Source organism: Cervus elaphus, chromosome 9 (assembly GCF_910594005.1).
Source record: "Cervus elaphus chromosome 9, mCerEla1.1, whole genome shotgun sequence".
Taxonomy (NCBI): Eukaryota; Metazoa; Chordata; class Mammalia; order Artiodactyla; family Cervidae; genus Cervus; species Cervus elaphus.
The window spans coordinates 32,418,733-32,442,121 of record NC_057823.1 but is presented as its reverse complement, the minus strand read 5'-3'; the positions used below and the strand labels follow the sequence as shown (position 1 = coordinate 32,442,121).

The 23,389-nt window shown below is 35.6% G+C and overlaps 1 protein-coding gene across 3 annotated transcripts in view; it reads right to left on the bottom strand.

The window, feature by feature from the left end:
- Positions 1-23,389, bottom strand: part of CEP120 (centrosomal protein 120) — an 81,766-nt gene that overhangs the window by 5,747 nt on the left and 52,630 nt on the right. For all 3 annotated transcript variants that reach the window (XM_043912246.1, XM_043912247.1, XM_043912248.1), the window contains 7 exons: positions 22,759-22,855; positions 22,493-22,645; positions 21,653-21,742; positions 17,371-17,463; positions 15,969-16,130; positions 12,288-12,410; positions 7,909-8,007 (listed from right to left, as the gene is read on the bottom strand). In XM_043912246.1, coding sequence (XP_043768181.1) covers positions 7,909-8,007; positions 12,288-12,410; positions 15,969-16,130; positions 17,371-17,463; positions 21,653-21,742; positions 22,493-22,645; positions 22,759-22,855 — 817 coding nt within the window. The remainder of the gene's footprint in view (positions 1-7,908; positions 8,008-12,287; positions 12,411-15,968; positions 16,131-17,370; positions 17,464-21,652; positions 21,743-22,492; positions 22,646-22,758; positions 22,856-23,389) is intronic.

Below are 23,389 nucleotides of genomic sequence, written 5' to 3'. Positions count from 1 at the left end.
GAACCTGCAGCTTGCTTTGGGTAGTATAGTCCCTTTCACAATATGTTTCTTCCAATCCAAGAACATGGTACATCTTTCCATCTGTTTGTGTCATCTTTGATTTCTTTCATTCTTTTACACTGATGAAAAGTACTTATAGTTTTCAGAGTATGGGTCTTTTGCCTTCTTAACTAGGCTTATTTCTAGGTATTTTATTCTTTCTGATGCAATGGTAAATGGGACTGTTTCCTTAATTTCTTTTTCTTATCTTTCATTGTTAGTGTATAGGAATGCAACAGATTTATGTGTATTAATTTTGTAGCCTGCAACTTGACCAAATTCATTGATGAGTTCTAGTTGTTTGACTATTTTAATTAAAAAAAGAACCTCAGTAGAGTTCCCCAGTAGAAAGATGGCTATTTATAAACTAGGAAGTGGATCCTTTCCAGACAGAGAACCTGACTGTGTGTACACTTTGATCTCAGACTTCAACCTCCAGAAACGTGAGAAACAAACTTCTGATGTTTATAAGCCACCCAGCTGTGCTGTTCTGTCACAGAGGCCCAAACAGACTAAGAGGGGGGTCTGGGGTTACCTATCCTGTGTCTCACATGTTCTGTGCTGCATTTTCTATCCTTTTTTCTCTTCCAGTTTGGATACTTTTTATTGGTTTATCTTCAGCTCACATATTCTTGGTTCTGCTATTAATTCATCTACTGAATTTACAATTCCATTGTAAAACTTTTCAGTTCCAGGATGTCTATGTGACTGAAAAGGCTCCATTTCTCTAATACATTTCTCTATCATATCGCTTATTTTCTGGCAGTTATTTCTAACTTTCTGTCTGGTGATTGTTGATTTCTGTTGATTTCTACTGAGCAAAAAACAAAAATGCATTCTACATGCAAGTCTAATAATCAGGGAAATAAACAGGTGAACCACAGAGTGAGACCACTTCACACCCACCAAACTGGAAAAAATGTATACATCTGATAACAGCCACGTGTTCGACATGGTGTGAAGCATAACAATCACACACCCCTCTTGGGAACTGCAGGTTTGTACAACCACTTCGGAAAGTAATTTGGCAACATTTAGTGAAGAAGAAATGAGCAAAGCCTACTACCCAGAAGTTCTACTTTTAGACAGAAACAGAGAGAAATGCTCACATGTAAAAAATTTTTCAGTGTTGTCTTACTATATCTTTAAGTTGTGTAAACCAGTAAAAATAAAATCAGGCTACTACATCAAAATAGTTATATCACAAAAACCATTTTGAATCACACCAGGCAGTCACAGAATGATTCCGAGTACTTCCATGTATATAAAGTTTAAAGACATACAAAAAGTAAATAGTGTTATTTACTGATATTTTTAGTATCTTTCTAATCTTATTAAAAAAATAGCAAAGGAATAATAAACACCAAAGTCAGCAAAGCAGTAAACTGTGGAGAGGATGCAGGTGAGAACAGGCGCATGCAGCACTGATAATGCTGTTTCTTAAACTAGAAGGTGGGGGTTGAGGAGCAGAAGAATCTTTGATTCCCTTTTTGGAACATGTAACGTGTTTCATTTCAAAAGTAATTATTAAGAAAATAAAGGAAAAGAAATCCAGACAAAAAACACACTGGATTGTTACATCTGGCTGAAGAGGTGATAAGGTTACTAGTGACTTTCATGTACGTTATGCTGCAGGAAATTTAGACTTTTTTTTTTCTTTTACAGTGAGCAGATATAATTGCAAACAAGGGGGGAAAAGGTCAATGATTTAATTTTAGGTTCCTTTGTAAAAGTGTAACATTATAAGACCTGAAACACTTTAATTCTAAACCATAAGAAAAGCCTTGAACGGCCCTGAGTGTTTAATCCAGCGTACAGCATTAATAATAATCACACATGCACACACACAAAAATTAGAGGTTCCAGGACGAACCCCTCTGCTGCCAGGTGCTCTGGGTTAAAGGCTCCTCAATCAAGTGAGTATAATCTTTATTTTGCCTTGGCTGCCTATAAATCCAGAGAGGAGATGTAAACATACATACACTAGACTAAACAGCGGCTAAAACGTGGCCACTACTTACTCTCCCACTCACACATACCATGTAAGTCTGTGGGAAAAAACTTACAACTAAACTAAGGAACTCAAGTCAAGTTTTCTGAAAATAACCCAGAGCTGACAAGTCAGTAGGAGGGCCTGGATGGTTTCAAGACACAGTTTTTAACCAAGACTTGGACCTCCAACTGTTTTCTTAAACAAAGATTTACATCCCATCCTTGGCTAAATTACTTATAAATTAATCAAATTAATTACTCTGAGTGGATAAGCAGGAGGCTGGACAAGATAGCGCTGATGTCAGCCAATGAAGTCTGTGTTGTTTTAACTAAATATATCAGCTCAGTTTTAAACAGATCTACTGTGCACAAATATGGTAAGGGGCCCACGTCCTACCCAAATCTTAGTTCTGTTTCCTGTCCTGCGAACAAACATACCTAGTTTTAATGCATCAGACATGATGAAAATGTTAAATTGCCCAGAACAACAAATTCATATCTCTTAATGATGATTCATTTGTTTTTAAAAAGCAGTGGCTATTATTCTTCCTCCATAACTATATTCTAATGTGTCAAGAAATGTTTTTAAGTAAATATGGCACTTAGGACACAGTAAAGTAACAATCTTAACTTAGAACTGGGGGTGGGGCGGAAACTAAATTACCCCTTAAGTGTCTGACAACTAGAACTCTTCAAAGTCAGTGTTATACATCATACCAAAGATAGCAAATCCAGAATGTACGGGCATCATTTCCTTGTCTTCTAAGTTAGAACCCATTTCAAGTTACACTTATTTATATTTTACAGCTGTTGCCTACCCAGTTACCCAAGAACAAAAAAGTTTACAACATGAAAAAACACAGGCTTTTATACTTATGAATCAGAAGAAAAGATTTTTTTTCTAAATAACTGGAAGATTATGATTTTTTAAATTCACCAATTGACTATACGAGGTCACCTTTGAGTAATGGAAATCTCTGTTTAAACATTCTTTTGGCAATAGGCACTGAGCATTAGGTCTTATTTCCAAGCTTTACCAGCTGGGTTTTGTCATTAACATTTATTAACAATCTAAGATACGGCTTTCGCCGTCTAATCCGCACTACACAAATGTTTTGTACTGCCCTCCAGAGGATTTTGCTGTGACAAATTACTGGCAGAGATTATAGCCCCGTGGCTATTCACCAGAGGCAATGTAAAATTAACATGGTACTAATCCAATTTAAACAAGAAGTTGCACAAACAATCCTCTGAACAAAAGCAGATAGAGGATTCCAATTTTATATTCAAACACAATGTGTTTTTAATAAAAAGTTTTAGGAAAAAAACTGAAGTAATTTTCACACATATAAATTGTGCCTGTTTGATGAAGTAATTAATTTTAATCTTCCAAAAACAGCTAGTGGCAGAGCAGAATTCACTATGGCAATCCCAAGGTCTATTACATTTTTAAAGTGCTGCATCTCTCAAATGTGGCCTGTAGAACATGAGCAATTCCTAGTGACCCTAAAATTAGTTTACAGTGCTGTTTCTAACGCAGAAAGTCTGCGGGATAAGGAATAGAAGTGGTCTGCAATGAAGCTTACTGCACTCAAAGAATTTGAGACTATTTTCTTTCATGAAGCAGACGTCTGGGGTTGAATCAGTAATTTAACAAAGTTTTTTCTCCTTAATTCACTTATAGAAACTTAAAAGACGCAATCTGAACTTTTGTGATGTCTTCTGTTATTAGGTACAAATAGCTAAAATTACTATGCTAATGGTTTTTAGGCAAGAGGGTAGGAAAAAACATAGGAAAAAAGGGTAAATAGAAAACAAGGAATTAAAGGAAAAACCAAGAAGATAGCAAAAGTATATGAGAATGCTTATGTTAGAAGGAGAGGGTGCTTGGATGGAAGCATTTTAAATTGAACTTTTTTTTAAGAGCCAGTTTCAGTTCATGAACTGGGGGGTTTATATTCAAAACATTATTTTTTACATTTTAAAAACTACCTCAAACAATGTGAAAACAATGTCATCCATCAATATACACATATGAACATAAGTTAAAAATCAATTTACTTACTCATTGTTCTTGCATGGGTATTTCTTAGTAAGAAACGTGACAATTATAATGAAATTATGCTCTGATAATTCCTAAGTTCTCCAGAAGAAACGCCCTAATCAGCAGGTTTCCATCTTTTCATTACTGATTTTGGTAATGCCCTATAAGTATTTACCACTGCATTAGTCTCTTATCCTTCATAAGTTGCATAAACTTCTTCAGAGATAGGCATTGTCTTCCACTTCTTTCCTACCTGCTCTTTATTGTTAAACTTAAAGTGACTTCATATCTATACTGCTATTTTTTGTTTTTACCAATTTCTAACTATTGTTTTTAAAATGATGAGCTCTAGCAGTTTTCTGTAGCACCCTTAGGATTTTCTGTGTGTCAGATCATGTCAACCGCACACGGTGACAGTTTCACTTCTTCTCCAATTTGGATCCCCTTTTCTAATACTGATATTAGAAACATTGGTTTTGAACCATATTTCTCCTTTAGCTCTGAATGACAAATTAAAACGAGAACCCCACAGTCCTCTTGTTTGTCTAATACTTATTTTCCGTTAGTTTTGCTAACTTCATTTGCATTTCTTACAACCCTGCCATATTCCTGTTGCGTGTCAGCCCTCCCAGCTGCACTTTCCTGTGGAAGAGAACTGCTCTCTCTTCCAGAACAGAGCATCCTCCACTGTTCAAGGCACACAGCAGGCTCCTGATAAGTACGTGCTAAAGAATGAACACATGAAACAACTCTAAATGTTTCTCCAGACTTAACACACTCTCACCTCTTTGCACCTGCTGACTGACACTACTGCACAATTAGCCCTTATGCAGGTTTTTCTCTCTTCTGTCAGTTTCTACAAAATATCTACCTTACAACTATCATCCAAAGTACTATTCTTACTCAAACTATCCCGAACCCCACTTCCCTACAGCTATCGCATATAGCAACATCTTATTTTCTAGACTTAAAATTTTTCAAATTTTTGTTGCTGCCATTATCTTTCAGCTAATCAGTCACAAATCTTTCTAATATTTGTTCTGTTCATCAATATTCGAAGCTATCATCTCACTAGGTCCTCACCCGCTGAAACCAAGAACACTACACCGTAGCATTATGGCTCATGTTCTTTTAACAAGTTACCCTTTACTGAGCATAGACAAAGTACCAAACGCTAATAATGCTTTCAGACCACTCAGTAATTCTCAGACAACCTCGAGGAAAGATTTTTCATTGTACAAATAAAGGGACTAATCGGAGAAATTAAATTCCCCAGGTCGCAGAGTTATTAACAGCCAAGATTCAATTCAGCTCTCTTGACACCAAGACCATGTTCTAAACTACTATGTGTGCTGCCTCTGACAGAAGTTGTTATTCTGTTATTTTTAATAGCCACTCTCATCACATTATCCCCTTGCTCCCAGTTCCATGGGGACTCTTCCCTGTGGAACTAAAGGGAACTTCAATGTCTTGGCATCATGACTTTATATTAGCTTCTTCTCTTTCAAAGTCACTTTAATTTCTCATTTCCAGAGCTGGTCTATCTAACAGTCAATGATGGCATTTTCCTTGCTTATCACAAGCCAAATCATTACTTCTTCTGCTTCAGTACTCAGGCAGAGATCCCTAATGTCTTCCACGGCTCACTCTGAAATACTTTATGTGGGTTCTATGGAATTAAGCCGTAACACTGGAAAGGGGAAAGAGCGTGAGTGTATGCTCAGTTATATGATTCTATCCTCACTCTTACCACTTAGTATCTGTGTGATCATGTGCAATTTAACTTCTCTGTTTCTTTCATCTATTAAATGGAAATAGTACCTGCTATACAGGGGGAGGGTCTTGTTGTTTACAGTTGTGTCCGACTCTCTTGTGACCCCATGGACTGCAGCCTGCCAGGCTCCTCTTATTCGTGGGATTTCCCACTGGAGTGGGTTGCCATTTCCTTCTCCCGGTGATCTTTCTGACCCAGGGATTGAACCCACATCTCCTGCATTGGCAGGCAGGATTCTTTACCACTGGGCCACCAGGGAAGGCCATATAGGATCTTGTTTAGTGGCAAATGAAAAGATATGAAGGGCTTAGCTGAGACTTATCAGCTTTCCTTCCTCCTCCTTAAATATAAGCATTCTAAGTTCTATCTACATCTTCAGTTATCATCTCGGCAAAGGATTCCTTCATCTATCCTTAAGCTTAAACATCCTCCACATATCAGTCCATATTTCTGATTACTGAATTTCTTTCTGTAAAAATTAAAATGTTCAAATCTGCATGTCCTATCTTCTTCCCATGCCTCCATCAGCTTCTTGTCTTAATAACCATAATTCCACTATTGGAAAACTCTCTTTCTGGACACTGAGGCTTGAACACTTGACATCATCTTTGACTTTCCACTCTGCATCTGATTAGGTATAGTGTCCTGTATAGCATCTACCAAAATCACATCTTTTAAAATAACCTCTTTGTCACGTTCTCACTGCTACCACTTAAGTTCTAATCCCTACTTCCTGAAATGACCTTTAAAATGGGACCTCCTCTGTTGTCCATGAAGTCTATGCTTTCTGACTTTATGCCTCTTTACTATAATCATTCTATTCATTGTATTTACAACACTTCTCCCCCTGCCCAACAACTTCTCTAAATCACAAGCAATTCTTCAGAGCTCCATCTCAAATACCTCTCATCTTCTATGACACCTTTTCTAAGTTCTATTAAATAAAAGTACTTCCTCTCTTGAGTACTCTGTACAGTTCTTTTCAGGGCTCTTACTATTAGGCAGTAAATGTCATAGTTTTCTTCCCTACTACTAAATGGCAAGCTCCCTGAGACAAAGACCTATGTTTAACTTGTATCTATAAATCTAGGGCAGTGCCTTGAACACAGGAGGCCCTGATACTATATATGATCATCCTTAGTCTTGTGAGCATTTATAAAACATATTCACTGTGTGTAATATTATTTTATGCTTACAATCTCAATTCATCTACAAGCTATGTTAAAGCAAACTGTGCTATCCTCAGGCAGTCTAGTAAATACTCTTCTATGACACTGGTATGCATTTAGAACAATACCAAGAAGATATTTAATAACATTTGATGGTTTGGGAGACACATTAAAAAAAAAACCACAAATCTAAGAGACCCTATGTACCAAATTTCATTCAGAATTTAAATGGACACATTTAACAAAAGCAAAACAGAATAAACTAACCACTAATTTCAAAATGAAAATCTTGTTCATATTTTATTTGACCTTAATAATTTGAAGAAATTATACCCAAAATTAAAATTAATTTCTCATAAAGCTAATAGCATTTGTCACCCAGTACCAGGAAGGGGGAAAAAAAAAGTAACAAAGAATTCAGGAAAGTACTATCACTTTTAAATTCTTATAAAATTATGCAGAGCTACCCCGTGATTCCTTTTCTTGATGAAGAAATTACTATGTCTTCCTAGGAGGTAACATTTAAAAGTATGTTCTTAAAGTTCTCCCTCCTAAAGGCACTCCCAATAGAAGGAAATTAATACTAGGGAGAAAAGGATGGTAGTTTATAAGTAGAAGAAATTATTCCCAGTTTTCTGTGGGCCAGAGGATAGTTGCAATTAAGGAGAAAAAAAAAAAAAGACCTATAAGTTTCAGTTTTTAATTAAGGAAAGGAAGATCTTATATATAATACATTAAAAAAAAAAAAAGGCCCTAATCTCAAATATAGACCTGGAAACTCAAATATGGACATCTGAACATAACAGATATTGCCACATATGCAAACTTGTAAAGAATCAAGGGAAAATGGCATAGAAAGCATAATCCATCATCAGCTATAAACTACATACCTGTTTAAGTCTGGCAAGTTCTTTCAAAGCTCGTCCCCACTGCTGCTTGTAATGCAGTTTAGACTTGGTTGCGGATTCCAACTTTCTTTCAAGTTCAACCTAACAGTGATTAAAATCATATCAAGTGAAACACTATACCACTGTGTACAATCACTGAAAGATAATATATACAAGGAGTCTGGCTTAAGAAAAGAGTTTATACAGTGTAACATACGACATCATCTAAAACTGTTATATAATTTACTATAAATATTATGGCACGTGAACATTTTCTTGTTTAAAATATAGTCGTATTTTTACTGCCTAACAGCCTATACTAAAAGGAACTGAATCAGTCTTAACCTCCAGACAGTTACTATAAATGTATTTAAAACATATAACAAAGATCATAGAGTAAAAAAACACATTTTTGGGGGTTGTTTTTTTACAAAAAGCAGTTGTTAGCATTCCAATTTAGCTGACACTCTCGACCCTGAAACCAGATTACTCCTTTTGGAGACCTATCATTATGTGGAATTTTGTCTTACAGTGAAGAGAGCTTGTAGAGATACTTTTATAACTCATTTTGGCAAAAATCACAGAATTCTGAGAACAGTGAACTGTTTTATCAGAAAGCAGTTTAGTAAGACTACAAAGTCAAAAATATTTTAAGAATGTTAAACCCAAGTAAGAAAAATAATGCTCCTAAAAACACTCATCTAACTTTTATTTTCTATTTTTCCTCAAACACATGAAGAGAAACACGAAAGAGATTCAATTTTTAAAATACAGTTATTTATACTTGCAGCAGGCAATCTGTTGTGCATGAACTGAAGCCAACTTGGCTAGCTTCTTGGAATGTACTCTCTCAAAGTTTCAAACCAAGTACCAAACAAATTCATGCAGCCAACAGACAGTTTTACTATTGAAGTGATAAGGTGATAATATGGCTGAATTACAGTAACATACTGTTCATCTAAACTGCTGTAGTTTTTGAATATCGATTCTAGTTTTTCCCATACACACAACTCCTAATGTTTTGCAGAAAAATAAAATCAAAGACACTATCCAAATATTCAAACTTCAGAAAACTCAGGAGGAAATAAAATGAAAGGAAAAGTAGATTGCCAAAACCCCTTCACAAAAGACCAGAACGTTCTCTGCAGTAATATATGACTTCATGGAGTCAAGGTTTTTGCTGCTTTACAAATCCCTAGAGCTTGGATTTAAATGTGTTGACATTTCACAAGTAGACTCATACGTCTTAAGCTGAATAATATTCTGAGATTATCAAATATGATCTCTTCCACTTATGCCCCCAAAGATTTATTCCTATTACTTAACTGGACATATAACAACTGTCCAGTATAATTATATAACAATTGGTAATTTAACAACTGGACATATGTCAGAGGAAAAGCAAAAATCTGTTTATAACTGTGAGATACAAGAATAGTATTCAATTATAAAAGTGATCATGTCCCTCCATCTTGGAGAAGGTATAGTGTCCTGGACAAGCCCCAGGATGAGGGTTAGGACAACTAGAAAGATCGTTTATACCCACTAAACTGACTCCATCAGAAAAAACGGGGTAGGTTACATCCGTTTTGCCATGATTATCAAAATAATTCACATTTGCATTGTTATTCACACTAATTTAAAACACATATATAATCAAAACATATAATTTCTTTATTATTAACAAACAACAAAAAAGTGATAGCTAACAAATCTGAGATGTAAACATCATTTTCCTAATTCATCCCAAACTATCAAATCAGTGATTCCTAACTTTAATGATACAAATGCCTCTGTGATTCTAATGTAATATACACACCCAATTCCCAGAAAAATGTACACAACCAAAGTTTTGACACAATTTCAGGACATTCAAAGACCTCGAGTTAAGGGCCCTTTTTGTGGGTAGTAGACATGAGACTTGAGGAAACCTTTTTTGCACTTAAATTATAAGCCAAGTTACAGACTGAAAATAAAATTCGGCTCAGCACCTAGCATCAATTCAGGGCCTAGTGAAGACCAAGCAGACTTCCACTGATTTTAATGTCCCTATTTCTATCCTTGATATATCCACAACTCCTAATTCTCTACTGTTGGCATGGCATTGTCTTTGCCTCTAATCTTCTATTCTCCAGTTCCAATCTGTCATAAGAAACTACAGATTTCTCCCTTGAAATATTTTCCAGTTTTATTCTTTTGTATTCTTACTACCATTTCCTAAGTTCAGGCTCATCTCATCTTCTCTTGTCTCCTCAGCCTTAAATATATTCTATCTACAAATCCTGCAAGCCACTATTACATCAATTTACTCTCTACTAAAGCATCTACAATAGCTACTAAATACTTGCCTATTGGCAAGTATTGAACCCAAACTCCTCTGCCTAGGTGTTAAAGCACCAAAACACAATTTCCATCCTACTTGTTCAACTTTCTTGGTGCTCAAAATGAAACACCAACCACCAGTTTTGTCCCCCTCCATCTCCTAGCCCAAGTTAATTCCTGAACCTGTCCATTTTTTTGCTTCATTGCTTGCTTAAAACTTAAGGTTCAGCTCAAATTCTACCTCTACATGGAGATGCCTTAAAACTACTATATTCTGAACATCAAATGATTTCTTCTTTCTGAGTTGCAAAGAGTTTCTATCACATTCCCTGGTATTTAATTATATACAATCATTTAAGCCTCTCTGGGTTATCTCCCCAATTAGGTTACAAACTCTTTAAAAGTGAGGTCCCTTTCAAAAGGATAACATATTTTTCCTCTTATTCTTTTCTTTTCTCTCATTTTCCCCTCTCTCTTAAGTCAGGGGTGGGCACACAAAGGAACTCACCAAATGCTCTTAAATACACCAATTTTAGCTTCTGTAGAACTTCTGTCTTGTTCTTTATGCCCTACTAAATTATAATGCTTTCCCTATCTTATTTTTTAAAAGTCCAAATTATTTTTAAGCCATATAAAGTCATTTCCTAGCTTAAAGCAAATCAAACTATTTTTTACTTCTTATAAAGGGAATCAAGAAGTGAATTTAGTAAAACTGTTCATGTTAACTTAAATCTTAATGTTAACTCATCTGTAGACCATTTCAGTGACGAATGGGAATATTTGTGTTACACTGAAGAGATGAGTAAACAGAAAAGAAAAAGCTCTCAATCAGACATAACTAGAAGTTGCAGACTAAATCAGGGACTTCTTCACTTAAGCCTTCCTTTTTGTGCTTTTATGACTTTACTACTTAAGAAATAAGATTCTGCCCTCTTCTGGCTCCAAAAGCACTTACAAACAATTTTCAAAAGAGCTGAGAAGTCTTGTTTTACTAGGTATTTAAAAACAGTAGATGAATTCATTAGGTCAGATATAAAGGCACTTCAATTACACTTTTTTTTCCCTTAACAAGTTCATGGTACTATTTATACTTGTAGTATGTTTGGTGATTTCTATTCTATTGGTAGAAATGCAGTTGGAAGAAGGAATTTTAAAAATCACTTACCATTTATTTCTGTGGTGGATATTATCTAATTTATATTCAGAAAAGATTAATAAGATAAATATTTCTGTTCCAATTTTGAGATATTTGGTCCTGAATTTCCCCAAGGTAAAAATGCAAATATTTTTGACACCTACTTAATAGAGCTTGTGAGAATTTATGAGATATTGTCTGAATGCTTCAAAGACCTCTGGTAGGCCACAGAATTCATAATACAAAAACAGAAGTGCTTTAAATACTTGGATTATTCAAAAAGGGTGGGAAATGTCCAGCTTGATTCAAATTCAAGGTCACTGGTAAAGAAATGAGGAGAAGGCTGAGAGTGTCTAGATATGTAAGAAGCAGAACTTTGCAATTAAATAGATATGAGGTAAGAAGAGGAACCAAAGATAGCATGGCATTTGACAAGCTCCAGAAACATTTAATGAATTCAGAAATGCTACAAGAAATCAGTTAATACCCTTTTTCAACTCAATTTTTTAAACCACATTCTTATTCTTCTCTCCAAATTTTCTATGTACACCCTTTTTGCCTCTTGAATAGTTATATCAAGGACTACATTTTATTTATATGGTCCAACCATCCTCTCCTTTTTTAAAGCTTCAGTTTCTCCTGGCTGTTATAGCTTTCCTGACAGGTTTGTGAATTCCTTTAGTCCAAGAGTTACTCAATTCTGCAGTTTTCAACCAATGACTCCAGTATAGGCTATAATTGTTAAAAATAAAGCGATGAAATTCAAGTGACAGCGTCATGTGCATCAAATTCTTTGATGAGATGTATTATTTGATATCAGAATACTACAGTTAAATGTTATTACACTGAATATGCAAGTATCATTTACTGATCTTATAAAATGATCATTAGGGCTAGTTAAGATGCCATAAACCAACACAGGTACCTTTTCCAAAGTGAGAAGATTTATTTCAGACTGTAGTCGAATTTCTGGTTTGCTGCTTTGCTGATCTTTGAACTGATGGAACTCTTTTTCTAAAGTCTTATACTTATTTTCGGCATCGTTAAGCTGTATTAAAAAAAGATTATAGCCGTTTTAAAACAGAGGTATGCAAAGTATAGTATTACAGAATTCAACAGTGTCATTTTATCTTTAAGGCATGTTCATATTTAGAAAATTTAGAAAATACATAAACTGTAATGAGGAAAATTAACTGCTCTAGTAATCTTAAAAATTCAGTAAGTCAACTGATTAACAATATACAAAAACTTTTTAAGAGTATGAAATTTCTTATTAAACCAGTATCTTGAGAACATTGTTGTTAAATTTTAGGTGACAGAAAAGTAATATTATAAAAATACTGGAAATAATTTTTTAAAATGTGTCATGAATGATTGAACATTATAGGTATACCTGATTATTGATGAAAGTAAGTTTAATTTTAATGCAGTATTTATTGTTCTTATAATTTGATACTCTATGAATTTCATAATTCCAATATGATTACAACCTAAAGATTTGGCTCAGTCCCTTCATATTTATAGGTAACAAAACTGAGGGTCAGAGAACTGGATTACTGAGGCAGTGCCACAGAGCCAGTAAGTGGCAGACATACGAACAGAACTCAGATATTTTCATCTCCTAGAATGATCCTCTAATGAAAGCAGGCAATACTTCCTTAAATTAAAAAAAAAAAAAAAAGACTGTCTTGACTAAACACTGTAATTTCCCTTAAAACAGTTTCAAAACTATCAAGACAAAAAGATAATAAAAGTGTTGTTTCAAAATCTGGGATTTTTTTTTTTAATCAAATGGAAGTAAGCACAGGGATTCCCTGGTGGCCCAGATGGTAAAGAATCCATCTGCAATGCAGGAGACCCGGGTTTGATCCCTGGAGAAGGAAATGGCAACCCACTCCAGTATTCTTGTCTGGGAAATCCAACGGAGAGGAGCCTGGTGGGCTACAGTCCCTGGGGTCACAGAGTCGGACACGACTGAGTGACTAACACTTTCCCTTCAATTTCAAGTACTGTTAAAGAAGCTTTTACCAATATGACTAGCCATCATTAGGTAAACCAGTTTTTTATTTCTCTAAGACATAACGAAATGTGAAATACTGAGAAAACTGGTAGCAAAAATGGAACTTAAATTACCAATAAATTCTTATTTATGCCAGTAATTATCGATAATTCTAATCAGGATTTATCTAGCATCTTAAGGTAGTGAGTGTTCCATACGTGGAAGCTTTCCATATAACTAAAGTTTACCTCTTTGAACACGCAAACTTTTAAAATTGAATAGAAACTTCTCTAAAGAATCTGTCACATTTTTGTTTAAAACAAAAGCTAATAAACTTAGTGTTTGGCATTTTTTGACAGGCACATTATCAATCTACTATTAGGCATACTGGGCTCTTTTTCCTTTGCTAAGTGGATCACAATTTACATTGGCTTTTTTCACTTCTAATAACTGCTTTTACATATTTGAATGTATATACTTCATCACTGTGCACTGATGGTGTATCTGTCTCTTCTACCCATCTTGTTAGAATTGTGTGTACGTACACGTAACCTGGTTCAGAGTAAGGGCCTGCAAAGTTCTCTAATACAGAAGAGGGGAAATGTTTACAGTCATGGGCTTAGTAATTGGGCATCCCCAAAACTTCTGCTTTCTACCACAGTTTTTCCCACAGGTTTTAGCTTATATTTTAGGAGTGCTCTGGGGAATTTTTCCAAAATACTAATTCTTTCCACAAAGATGTAAGCTAATTATACCTCAGGTAGGGTAGGGACAGGGTAGCAATGCCCATGTTTTGTTTTGTTGTTTTTTTTTCAAGAGCTCCCCTAGGGATTCTAACATATCTTAGAAGCATTTTTTCTAGATGGCTCAATCTTCCTGATAAATCGTAGAAGAGAAGCAATCCTGGAGAATCCCAGCACAATTGCCCACTTTTACAACTTTATCTTTCATAAATCTACATGAGACTGCCATAATAACAATCGAATTTATCTTTATAACCACCTAAATAATATGGTCTTACCTGACCCTGAACTGCTAGGGAAACTATTCTTCATGCCAGAATTTACTAAAGACTTCAGAGGCATTCATCATATATATCTAATCTACACTGAAATTTTTCAAGATAGATAAGCTTCATTTTTAACAGCTTGAGCCTTTTTTTTTTCCCCCAGCAAATATTTTTTAAGCCCATATTATGTACTGAAGACTGGCTGGGCTCCAGGCATACAGATAGAAACCCAAATAGTTTCATTGACCTAACAATCTGACACTGATCAAATTATCACACTAATGAAAATAAAAACAAACTGCTATAACATATCATAAAGAAATAGAATAAGAGAAGAGTACACCAAGAAAACATATAACAAAACTTGACCTAGACTTGGACAGCAGGGGTCAGGGAAGATTTCTCTGGGAAAGCAATGCCTCAGCTGCAGACAGAGATTAGTATAGTTCACTGGGCCAAGAAAAAGCAGAGTATACAAAGATTCTAAAGGGTGAAGCATGCATGGTATGCCCGAGGACCTGAAGAGGACCATACAGCAACAGCGAGAGACGAGGTGAGGTAGGTAGGCTGGGTGCAAACTATGCAAAGGTTGGTAGGGCAAGACAGTAATTCTGATCTTTATTCTATGAGCATTAAGACAACCCTAAATGGTTTTAGAAGAGAGTGTCATGATTCCCAAACTTCAAAAATATCACTTAGGCTGCAACAGAAGAACAGGTTACAGGGGTTGCTCACTGAAGTAAAGAACACTTACAGCAAGGTCAAGTATGGATAGGAGGCTCATGCTGAGTTTTAAATGCCCAAGACACCCAAGGAGAGATGTCTAAAAGGCAATGAGATAAGTGGGTCCAGGGTGCAAAGGTAAGGTCTGGGATACAAATGTGCAAGTCCCAGAGATATAGGCTGTCTCTGAAACTATAGACATGAATAAGACTGCTTAGCACAGTCTAAGTCTGGAGCTGGGAGGTAGTTCAACATTTAATGGCTAGATAAAGGAAAATAAGCTTTCAGAGAGCCTGAGGCATGGCCAGAAAGTAGAGAAAAACAAGGAGAGCGGCACTGAGAGAAGAGAATATACAAAGGCAGAAACAGCAGTGTTGATGCTGGTGATGAGTGTGATTTAGATGAGAAACGAAACATGCCCGCGGAACTCAACGGCTGAGCCACTGCTCGTTTCTCTGACAACTGCCTGGGGCAATGGGGATAGAAACCTGAGGAGAAGCGGTTGAGAGGTGAAAAATGAGGAGGAGCACAGACAATTCTCTCATGAAATTTGGTTCTTAACTGAACTTGGTCCAGTCATATATGAAAAGTATGTTTGCTAAGAGGAGATTTATCTGAAAAAAAATTCTAATTTGAGATTTAACTCAAATATAGCACAGACTCATGCAAATAATTATAAGAGATTATTCCAATATAGTCCTTAGCTTTGACTCAGGAAAAGAAGATTCAACTTACATCTGAATCTCAGTGCAATAAATACGATTAGTAGTCCAAATTACTGAGAATTTTTATAACTCTTTAGCGAACCATTTCTATTATTTCTAGAATGCAAATAAACTCTCAGTTTAAAGAGGTAACACATATTTTAACCCTACTTGCTGCTGAAGTCGGTGTTTATCCTCTTGTAGTTGCTTCATCTTCAACCTTTCCAGTTCTACTTGGTGAACACAATCTTCCTTGGCCCTCCGGATAGAATCCTGAAGTTCTTGCAGGTTCCGTTCACGTTCTGATTTCAGTTCTCTTCTTTCTCTTTGAAGCTTAAAACGGGTACATCTTTAAGAGGGTGATTCACTACTAGTTGCATTATATTGCTCAATATTATCCTTATATATATGGTCAAGTGTTCAGAATAATTTACAAACTGATTTTCATATTTTCAGGTATTAGAGAGTTAATGTTTAGGTATATTAAAATTAAAATTTTTAATCATTTACTACTAAAATACAAAGTATATCCCCAAATCCATATATGATGCATAAATTCAACTGAAAAAGCCTTAACTATTTAAGACTAAATAACTGATCTAAATAACCCATTTTATTATATAAGCAAATATGCCCAAGTTTCTTTTCTTCTTTAGAAACTTATTTTTTTACCTAATCACATAGAAGATAACAGAGCCTTACTATTAGAAACAAATACATATTATATTATATTTAGGTTTAACTATGTAAATCAATTTAGAAATCCCAGAAAATGTGTAAAGATAAGGTTAGAGTTTTTTTTTTTTCCCATTTATTTTTATTAGTTGGAGGCTAATTACTTTACAATATTGTAGTGTTTTTGCCATACATTGACATGAATCAGCCATGGATTTACATAAGGTTTGAGTTATATACCGAGAAAATTTTAAGAAATATTTGGGCAAGGAATGGGCATATAAATTTCATGTGGAAGAAATTCTAATAATTTGAAGTGACCTTTATAGTAATGCTAAAAAGTATATCAAGTAAAATTCAATAAAACCTAGCAAAAATGCTAACCAGGCACAGTATTAGGTTGGTGAAAAAGTTTATTCAAGTTTTCTGCAAGATGTTACAGGAAAACCCAAACAAACTTTTTGGCCAACCAATACTAACATGTTTATCCTTTCTTGGGATATAATCTTTAATGGGCAAGAAAAAGGGATATTCCCTTCTTACTGAAATCAAAAGTATAATTCTAGGCCCCTGATGCTTTTCTGTAGGTAGTGCAACTATCCATTCCTTCCACATCATTGCAAAGGTAACCAAAAGTCTCCACTATTGCAGAAGTCAGCCAAAGCTGACTGAATATTAACCATTTTAAACAACAGTTTTCTACCTTTTCTTCACCTTCTAACATATAAAAATATGCTTTACCCAGTTGAATAGCAGTTTCCCCCATAATGCCTAAAAGACAATTTCCATGAAATATATTTTATACAAAGACAAAACAAATGAATAGTATGAATTCATGAGTATCTATTTAATAAATGGATTCTGTGAAATAAACACATATGACAGATGAATACAGTACCTCTGATTCTGCAATGGCAAGCTGCTGCTCTCGTTTCTCCAAGTCAATTAGAGTTTTTTGAAGTTTTCCTTCGAGAATAGTATATTCAGCCACCTAAAATATAATAAAAATTACTTTTAACTTTTCCCCAAATTCAAAACACAAATTCAAAAGTGCATATATTATTTTACTGAAACAAAGGATCTGAGAATAGGAAAATCATGAATTATATTCACCAATTCAAAGCAGAAATTCATTCTACTACACTCTAAGGAAAGAAGCTGACCTAGCCTCTGCTTGGGTATCTGCAGTACTTTTCAGTCTCCGGAGGAAGCCCTTCACCCATGCGGTGCTAAGGTAGACTGCCAATAAAATTTTGTTTAGTGAAGAAAAAAAAAAAACAAAAAACTAGCTCCTTAAAAATCTACCTTGTTCAACAGCCCAGTTTTCTTTTGAAGCCTTCTTATTCATTTATTTATTTAGCTCTCTCCCTGCAACTAATATTGTTGATAGACCAGCTAATCAGTTTCAAGTCAGTCCTCCTATTGTTCAGACCTGGTCCTTTATTACAGTTCAAATAACTGAGTTCTTAGTCATGAGTTCTTAGTCATTTCTAAAGTTAGAGTTCCTGCATGGGCCCATACTTGGTATGCCAAATTCTACCCCAATGCCTAAAGTCCTGCTCTGCTCTGTCTTTAAAGATGTGAATCCATGATGGATGCTTGGTTTCCACAGGACCCTCTCTCATGGTTCAGTTCAGACTGGTCATATTTACCAGGACTTTGTGAACCAATTTTCTGTCCTCCTTACCAGGTCCCAGGCCCCAACCTAGTTTTCTCTTTACTACTGCCAGTAAAGCTCTGGTTTGATGCTCCTTAGAGCCCCCCCTTTAATCATGTTTCTCTCCCTTGGGAAGAAGAAAAAAAGTACCTTCACATATTTGACTCTAGCGATAGCCATCATATATCCTCCTAGTCTTTTTTCTTCTCCATGATAAACACAAGCTTCAACTATTGTCCACATGTTATTATTTCCACATCCTCTAGTATGTTGGACTTAATCTGGAGTCTCTATTCTAAACTAAGTCCTTTCACAAATATGGCACCCAGATGTATCTCACTCTTTCAGAAACTAAAGAACGTGCACTGCCAGAGACCAGGTCAACACTTGTCTATGAAGTTCATCTAAAACTGCATTTGCTATCTGAGGATCCTAATCACACCATTTGTTATATCAAAGAAAATCCCCAAGGTTTGTATTTATAAACCTGGAATAACTATATCCACTGTCCAAGTTAATGTTTTACTCCTATAACAGAATTTGACATCTGTCCTTGTTAAATTGTATTTTATTTAGCCCAACATACTAATCAACCAAGATCATTTATTTATTCTGTTAACTCTACCACTGACTTTTGGTTTACTTTAATCTTAATTAATTTAATCTTAATCTTAATAAATTAATAAATCTTAATTTGCCTAAGTCTTAGGCAAATCACTAATATAAATGTGTCAAATTCTGTGTGCCACTTTGCCAAAGCAAAAATAGAGACACAGACCTAGAGAACAAATATATGGATACCAAGGGGGAAGGGGGGATAGGAGGAGGTGGGAGATTGGGATTGACACATATATACTATTGATACTAAATATAAAATAGATAACTAAGCAGAACATACCATCTGGCACAGAGAACTCTATAATGCCCTGTGGTGACCGGGATGGGGAAGAAGTCCAAAAGGGCGGGGACATATGTAATGGCTGATTCACTGTGCTGCAGAGTAGAAACTAACACAACACTGTCCTCCAATAAAAACTAATTTAAAACTAAATAAAAAAAATTCTGAGTGCCACATGTAAAAATGCCTCATAGGAAGGCAGGTAAGAGTATTCAAACCACATGTGCTTCCTCTGACAACCCAAATATCTGTGTTCCCAGAATTCTGCCTCAGGATGTCTTCTCCTCTCAAACTATGTGACTTCCTGGGGTGACCTTATCTACATACCATCAGATATACAAAGAAATCCCAAGTTTGTATCGCAAAGTCAAACCTCGCTCCACAGTTATAGACCTGTAAATCCAAATACCTGCTGAACATGCCAACATTCCCCGTAAATCTCAAACTCAAAACTATGTAAAACCCGAAATCATTATCCTTTTAGTTTAAACAAATGTTAACTGTACACCTTGCAGACAACAGGCAAAACAAAGTCATGTGGAACCTATATACTCGGAGGGAAAACAAACTACAATCAAAGAAGTGAATCTTTAATGTAATAGTAGGGAAATGCTATGAGGGAAACAAACCAGAATGAGGGGATGGTTAGTGCCTGGCGGCAGGTGAAGAGGACACTATTCTGGATATAGTGATCAGAGAAGGCCTCCCTCAGACCACTCCGAGCAGAAACCAGAAGGTATCTCTAAAGAAAAGCAGCCTGTAGATCCTGAGGTGAGAAGTGGCTCAGCATGTCTGACGAAATACAGAGAGGTCAACATGGTTAGAACAGACTCTGTGAACTGAAGGCTGGCAGAAGATGAGGTCACAGAGGAAGCGAGGGGATGGGTCACATAAGGCCTTGTAGGTCTGGTAAGAACTCTTGAGTTTTATTCTAAATGTGATCAGTTGGATGGGTTTTAAGCAGAGGAGTACATAATCTGACTTCCTCTACTCTTGGCTGATATGAGTATCAAAAAACTACAGGGGCCAGGAAAAGAGGACAGGGTACCAAGTTAAGAAGTAAACGCAGTAATCTAGAAAAGAGATGATTGCTTAAACTAGCGAAGTAGAATGAGAACTTTACAACAGTGTATGTCCATATCCTCACTTCCACACCTTGTGTTATCATCAACTATTTTGCTTCTACATATGTTACAAACATCAACAATGAAAAGCCCATCAATCACATTAGAAAAATGGCTCAAAGATTAAATTGTGTCAAAAACTAATTGTGCTATATCATCTGAAGATAAACTGTGATAAATAAAGATGCATGGGCTTTCCCAGTGGCTCAAAGAATATGCCTGCCAAGACAGGAGACGTGGGTTTGATCCCTGGGCTGGGAAGATCCCCTGGAGAAGGAAACAGCAACCCCCTCCAGTACTCTTGCCTGGGAAATCCCATGGACAGAGGAGCCTGGCAGGCTACAGCCCATGGGGTCACAAAATAATCGGACATGACGGAGCAACTAAACAACAACAAAGATACATACTATAAGCCCTAGAGCCATCACTAAAAAAATACAACAAAAGAGATGTTACTAATAAAGCAACTGTAAAAAATAAAATGGAATCATTAAAAAAAAAATGCAACGAATTGCAAAAGAAAACAGGAGAAGAGCAAAAAAGGAACAAGAAATGTGTGCGACAAATTGAAAACTGAGAGCAAGACAGTAGAATTAAACCCAAGCACATCAATAACTACATTAAATGTAAATGGCTGAAAGTCAGAGAAGAGACCTGAAACAACTTTAAAGAATTTTCTAGTCCACACACTGGGCTGTGTCTTGGTCTAGTGTAGCAAACTCCCCTGCCATAGTTTGTCTTCTCCCACTTGTAGACATTTCATGAATCACTAATATAAGAGTATTTTTAGAGACTTAAATTTGGAATATCTGAGACAGGTCTAATTTTCAAGGTTGTTTTACTCAGTAACTTGAGTATGAATAGATAAACATTAAATTTTGGCTTTCTGGAATAAGATCAGATGGTCTTATGTTATCATTTTTAAAGATGTGATTTATTTCATGATTCAGTCTTTTAAAACAACTTGAAAGTTTGGCGTACTTTTCATTAACTAATAGATGATAATGTAATATTTATATACACTTAAATGTTTAATTTTCTTTTTAAATACAGAGATAGGCTGTTTCTCTAGAGTGTTCCCTTTTTTGGTTTTGGATATGGTTGCTTTATTAATTTTTATTGATATATGGTTGCTTCACAATGTTTGTGCTCTACAGCAAAGTGAATCTGCTATACATACACATAGCTCCCCTCTTTTTTGGATTTCCTTCCCATTTAGGTCACCACAGGGCACTTACAGAGTTCTCTGTGCGGTACAGTATGTTTTTTATATTCATTCACTTTTTGAACTGGTAATGTATTTGCAGGGTTCAAAATCTAAGAAGTATAAAACACTTTATAGTGAAAACTCTTCTTTCTACCCTTGACCCATTCATTCACTTTATCCAGGCCAATATATAACCACGATGCTTAGTCATTCATTCCAGAGATGTTTGTGTCTATAGAAGATACTGTCATTAATACTCTATCTTTCCTCCTTCCATTTTTACACAGTCATTACCTTTTTGTTTACTAGTGACTCTCTCTCTCGGTCTCTTTTCTTCCATTCCTCAGCAAGAGCTTGCATATGAGCCAGTTCTTTCTGCTTTAGCTGCCAAAGGAAGAAAAAAGAAAGAAAAATAAAGTTTAAAAAAAATTTCAAACAAGTAAATATTTCAAATAACAGTTGTTTTCAGTTAAATAATACTGACCACCGATATTTCTTTCAGACATTCTATTTAAACACAACAGAGGATGCCTGATGTGAGTTATACCAATCTGAGGGTATTTCAGGACAGTATAAAGCTAACAGTAAGCTGTTTTGTACCTCTCTTACTTAACAACTGGTGATTCCAGCTTCCAGGAGGGCATGCTAAATGAGATCCTGCAATTACAAGGAACCTTCAAGTCCTTAAATTCTGACTTGGAGAAAGTTTAGAAGACTCCTTCTGGATGGCTTCTACAAAGTGGTCACATTTTGAGTATTTTTTGATAGTTCACCTTTTAAAATATTTATACTTATTTATTTGGCTCTGCCAGGTCTTAGTTGCAGCACATGGGATCTTTGTAGTTGAGGCATGTGAACTCTTAAACTGTGGCATGTGGGAATCTAGCTCCCTGACCAGGGACTGAACCTGGGCCCTCTGCACTGGGAGAGGGAGGTCTTAGCCATCTGACCACCAAGGAAGTCCCCTGCATATTTTTAATTCTTAGTTTTCTTTCTTTTAAAGAGCAAGGCAATTCTTGAATTCAAAGGGACTAGATAAGGTATCCGTGGAAAAGAAAGAAAAGCCTATGTTGCAGGAGGAAAGATACACTAAACTGGACAAAAATACTTTTTAAGTAACATTTAAAAGGTAACCTGATTTTCAAAAATGTCTTCTTGCATCTCTTTCCACATTTCTAGCTCAAGTGCTGCTTTGTATTCTAAGGTTTCACGAGGCTCTGTCTGGATTTCTGAAGGACAGGGTGCTGGAGGAACAGAAGATGGCTTTTGTTGTACAGCAGATAAACCCTACGATGTGAATTAAAAAAAAAAAAAAGCATATTGAAACAAACACACACACATACATACATACATTAGGTCCATTTTAAAGAATAATTTTCATAACATTCAGTGACACATACCTGAGATGAATCAGAGACAAAAATCTCACGCATCTTCACTAGTCCGTAATCCTCTAAAGTCACTGTGTAAGAAAGATCTACTATCCTGTTATTTGACCTACAAATGAAATCAGAAATATTTAAAACGTCATGGAAACACTTCTATGTTTCCTTTTACTTCCCCAAGGCTAGAGCATTGAGTAGGTAACAAGCCTTGCTCCTGACACTTGTTGCTCAAAGTGAAGCAGCTTTTATAGACTTCAAGACCTTCTATATATGTCATTTTATTTGGTCACAAACACAGTATTAAGTACATACCTACATTCACTACAAAATTACCTGTAACAGTAGCAGGTTATTTGAAAAACTTCAAAAGTATAAAAGAGAAATTTTAAATCTCACTGCCCACAAAGAGTGCTAAAATTTCATTTACTTCTTTTTTAGATTATGTAGATATGCATGTACTCAGGCATATTAAAATTCATACAGTTTTGTCCATTTTTCCATTTATACAGGAACATTTTCTCCAGTGTAATGACAAACACTAATTCAAAAATGTAACTGTTAAAGCCTGTAAAACATACTAATGAATTTATTTGGTAAAATTTTAAACACATAACAATTCCCCTACTCAATTATATATAGATTATTC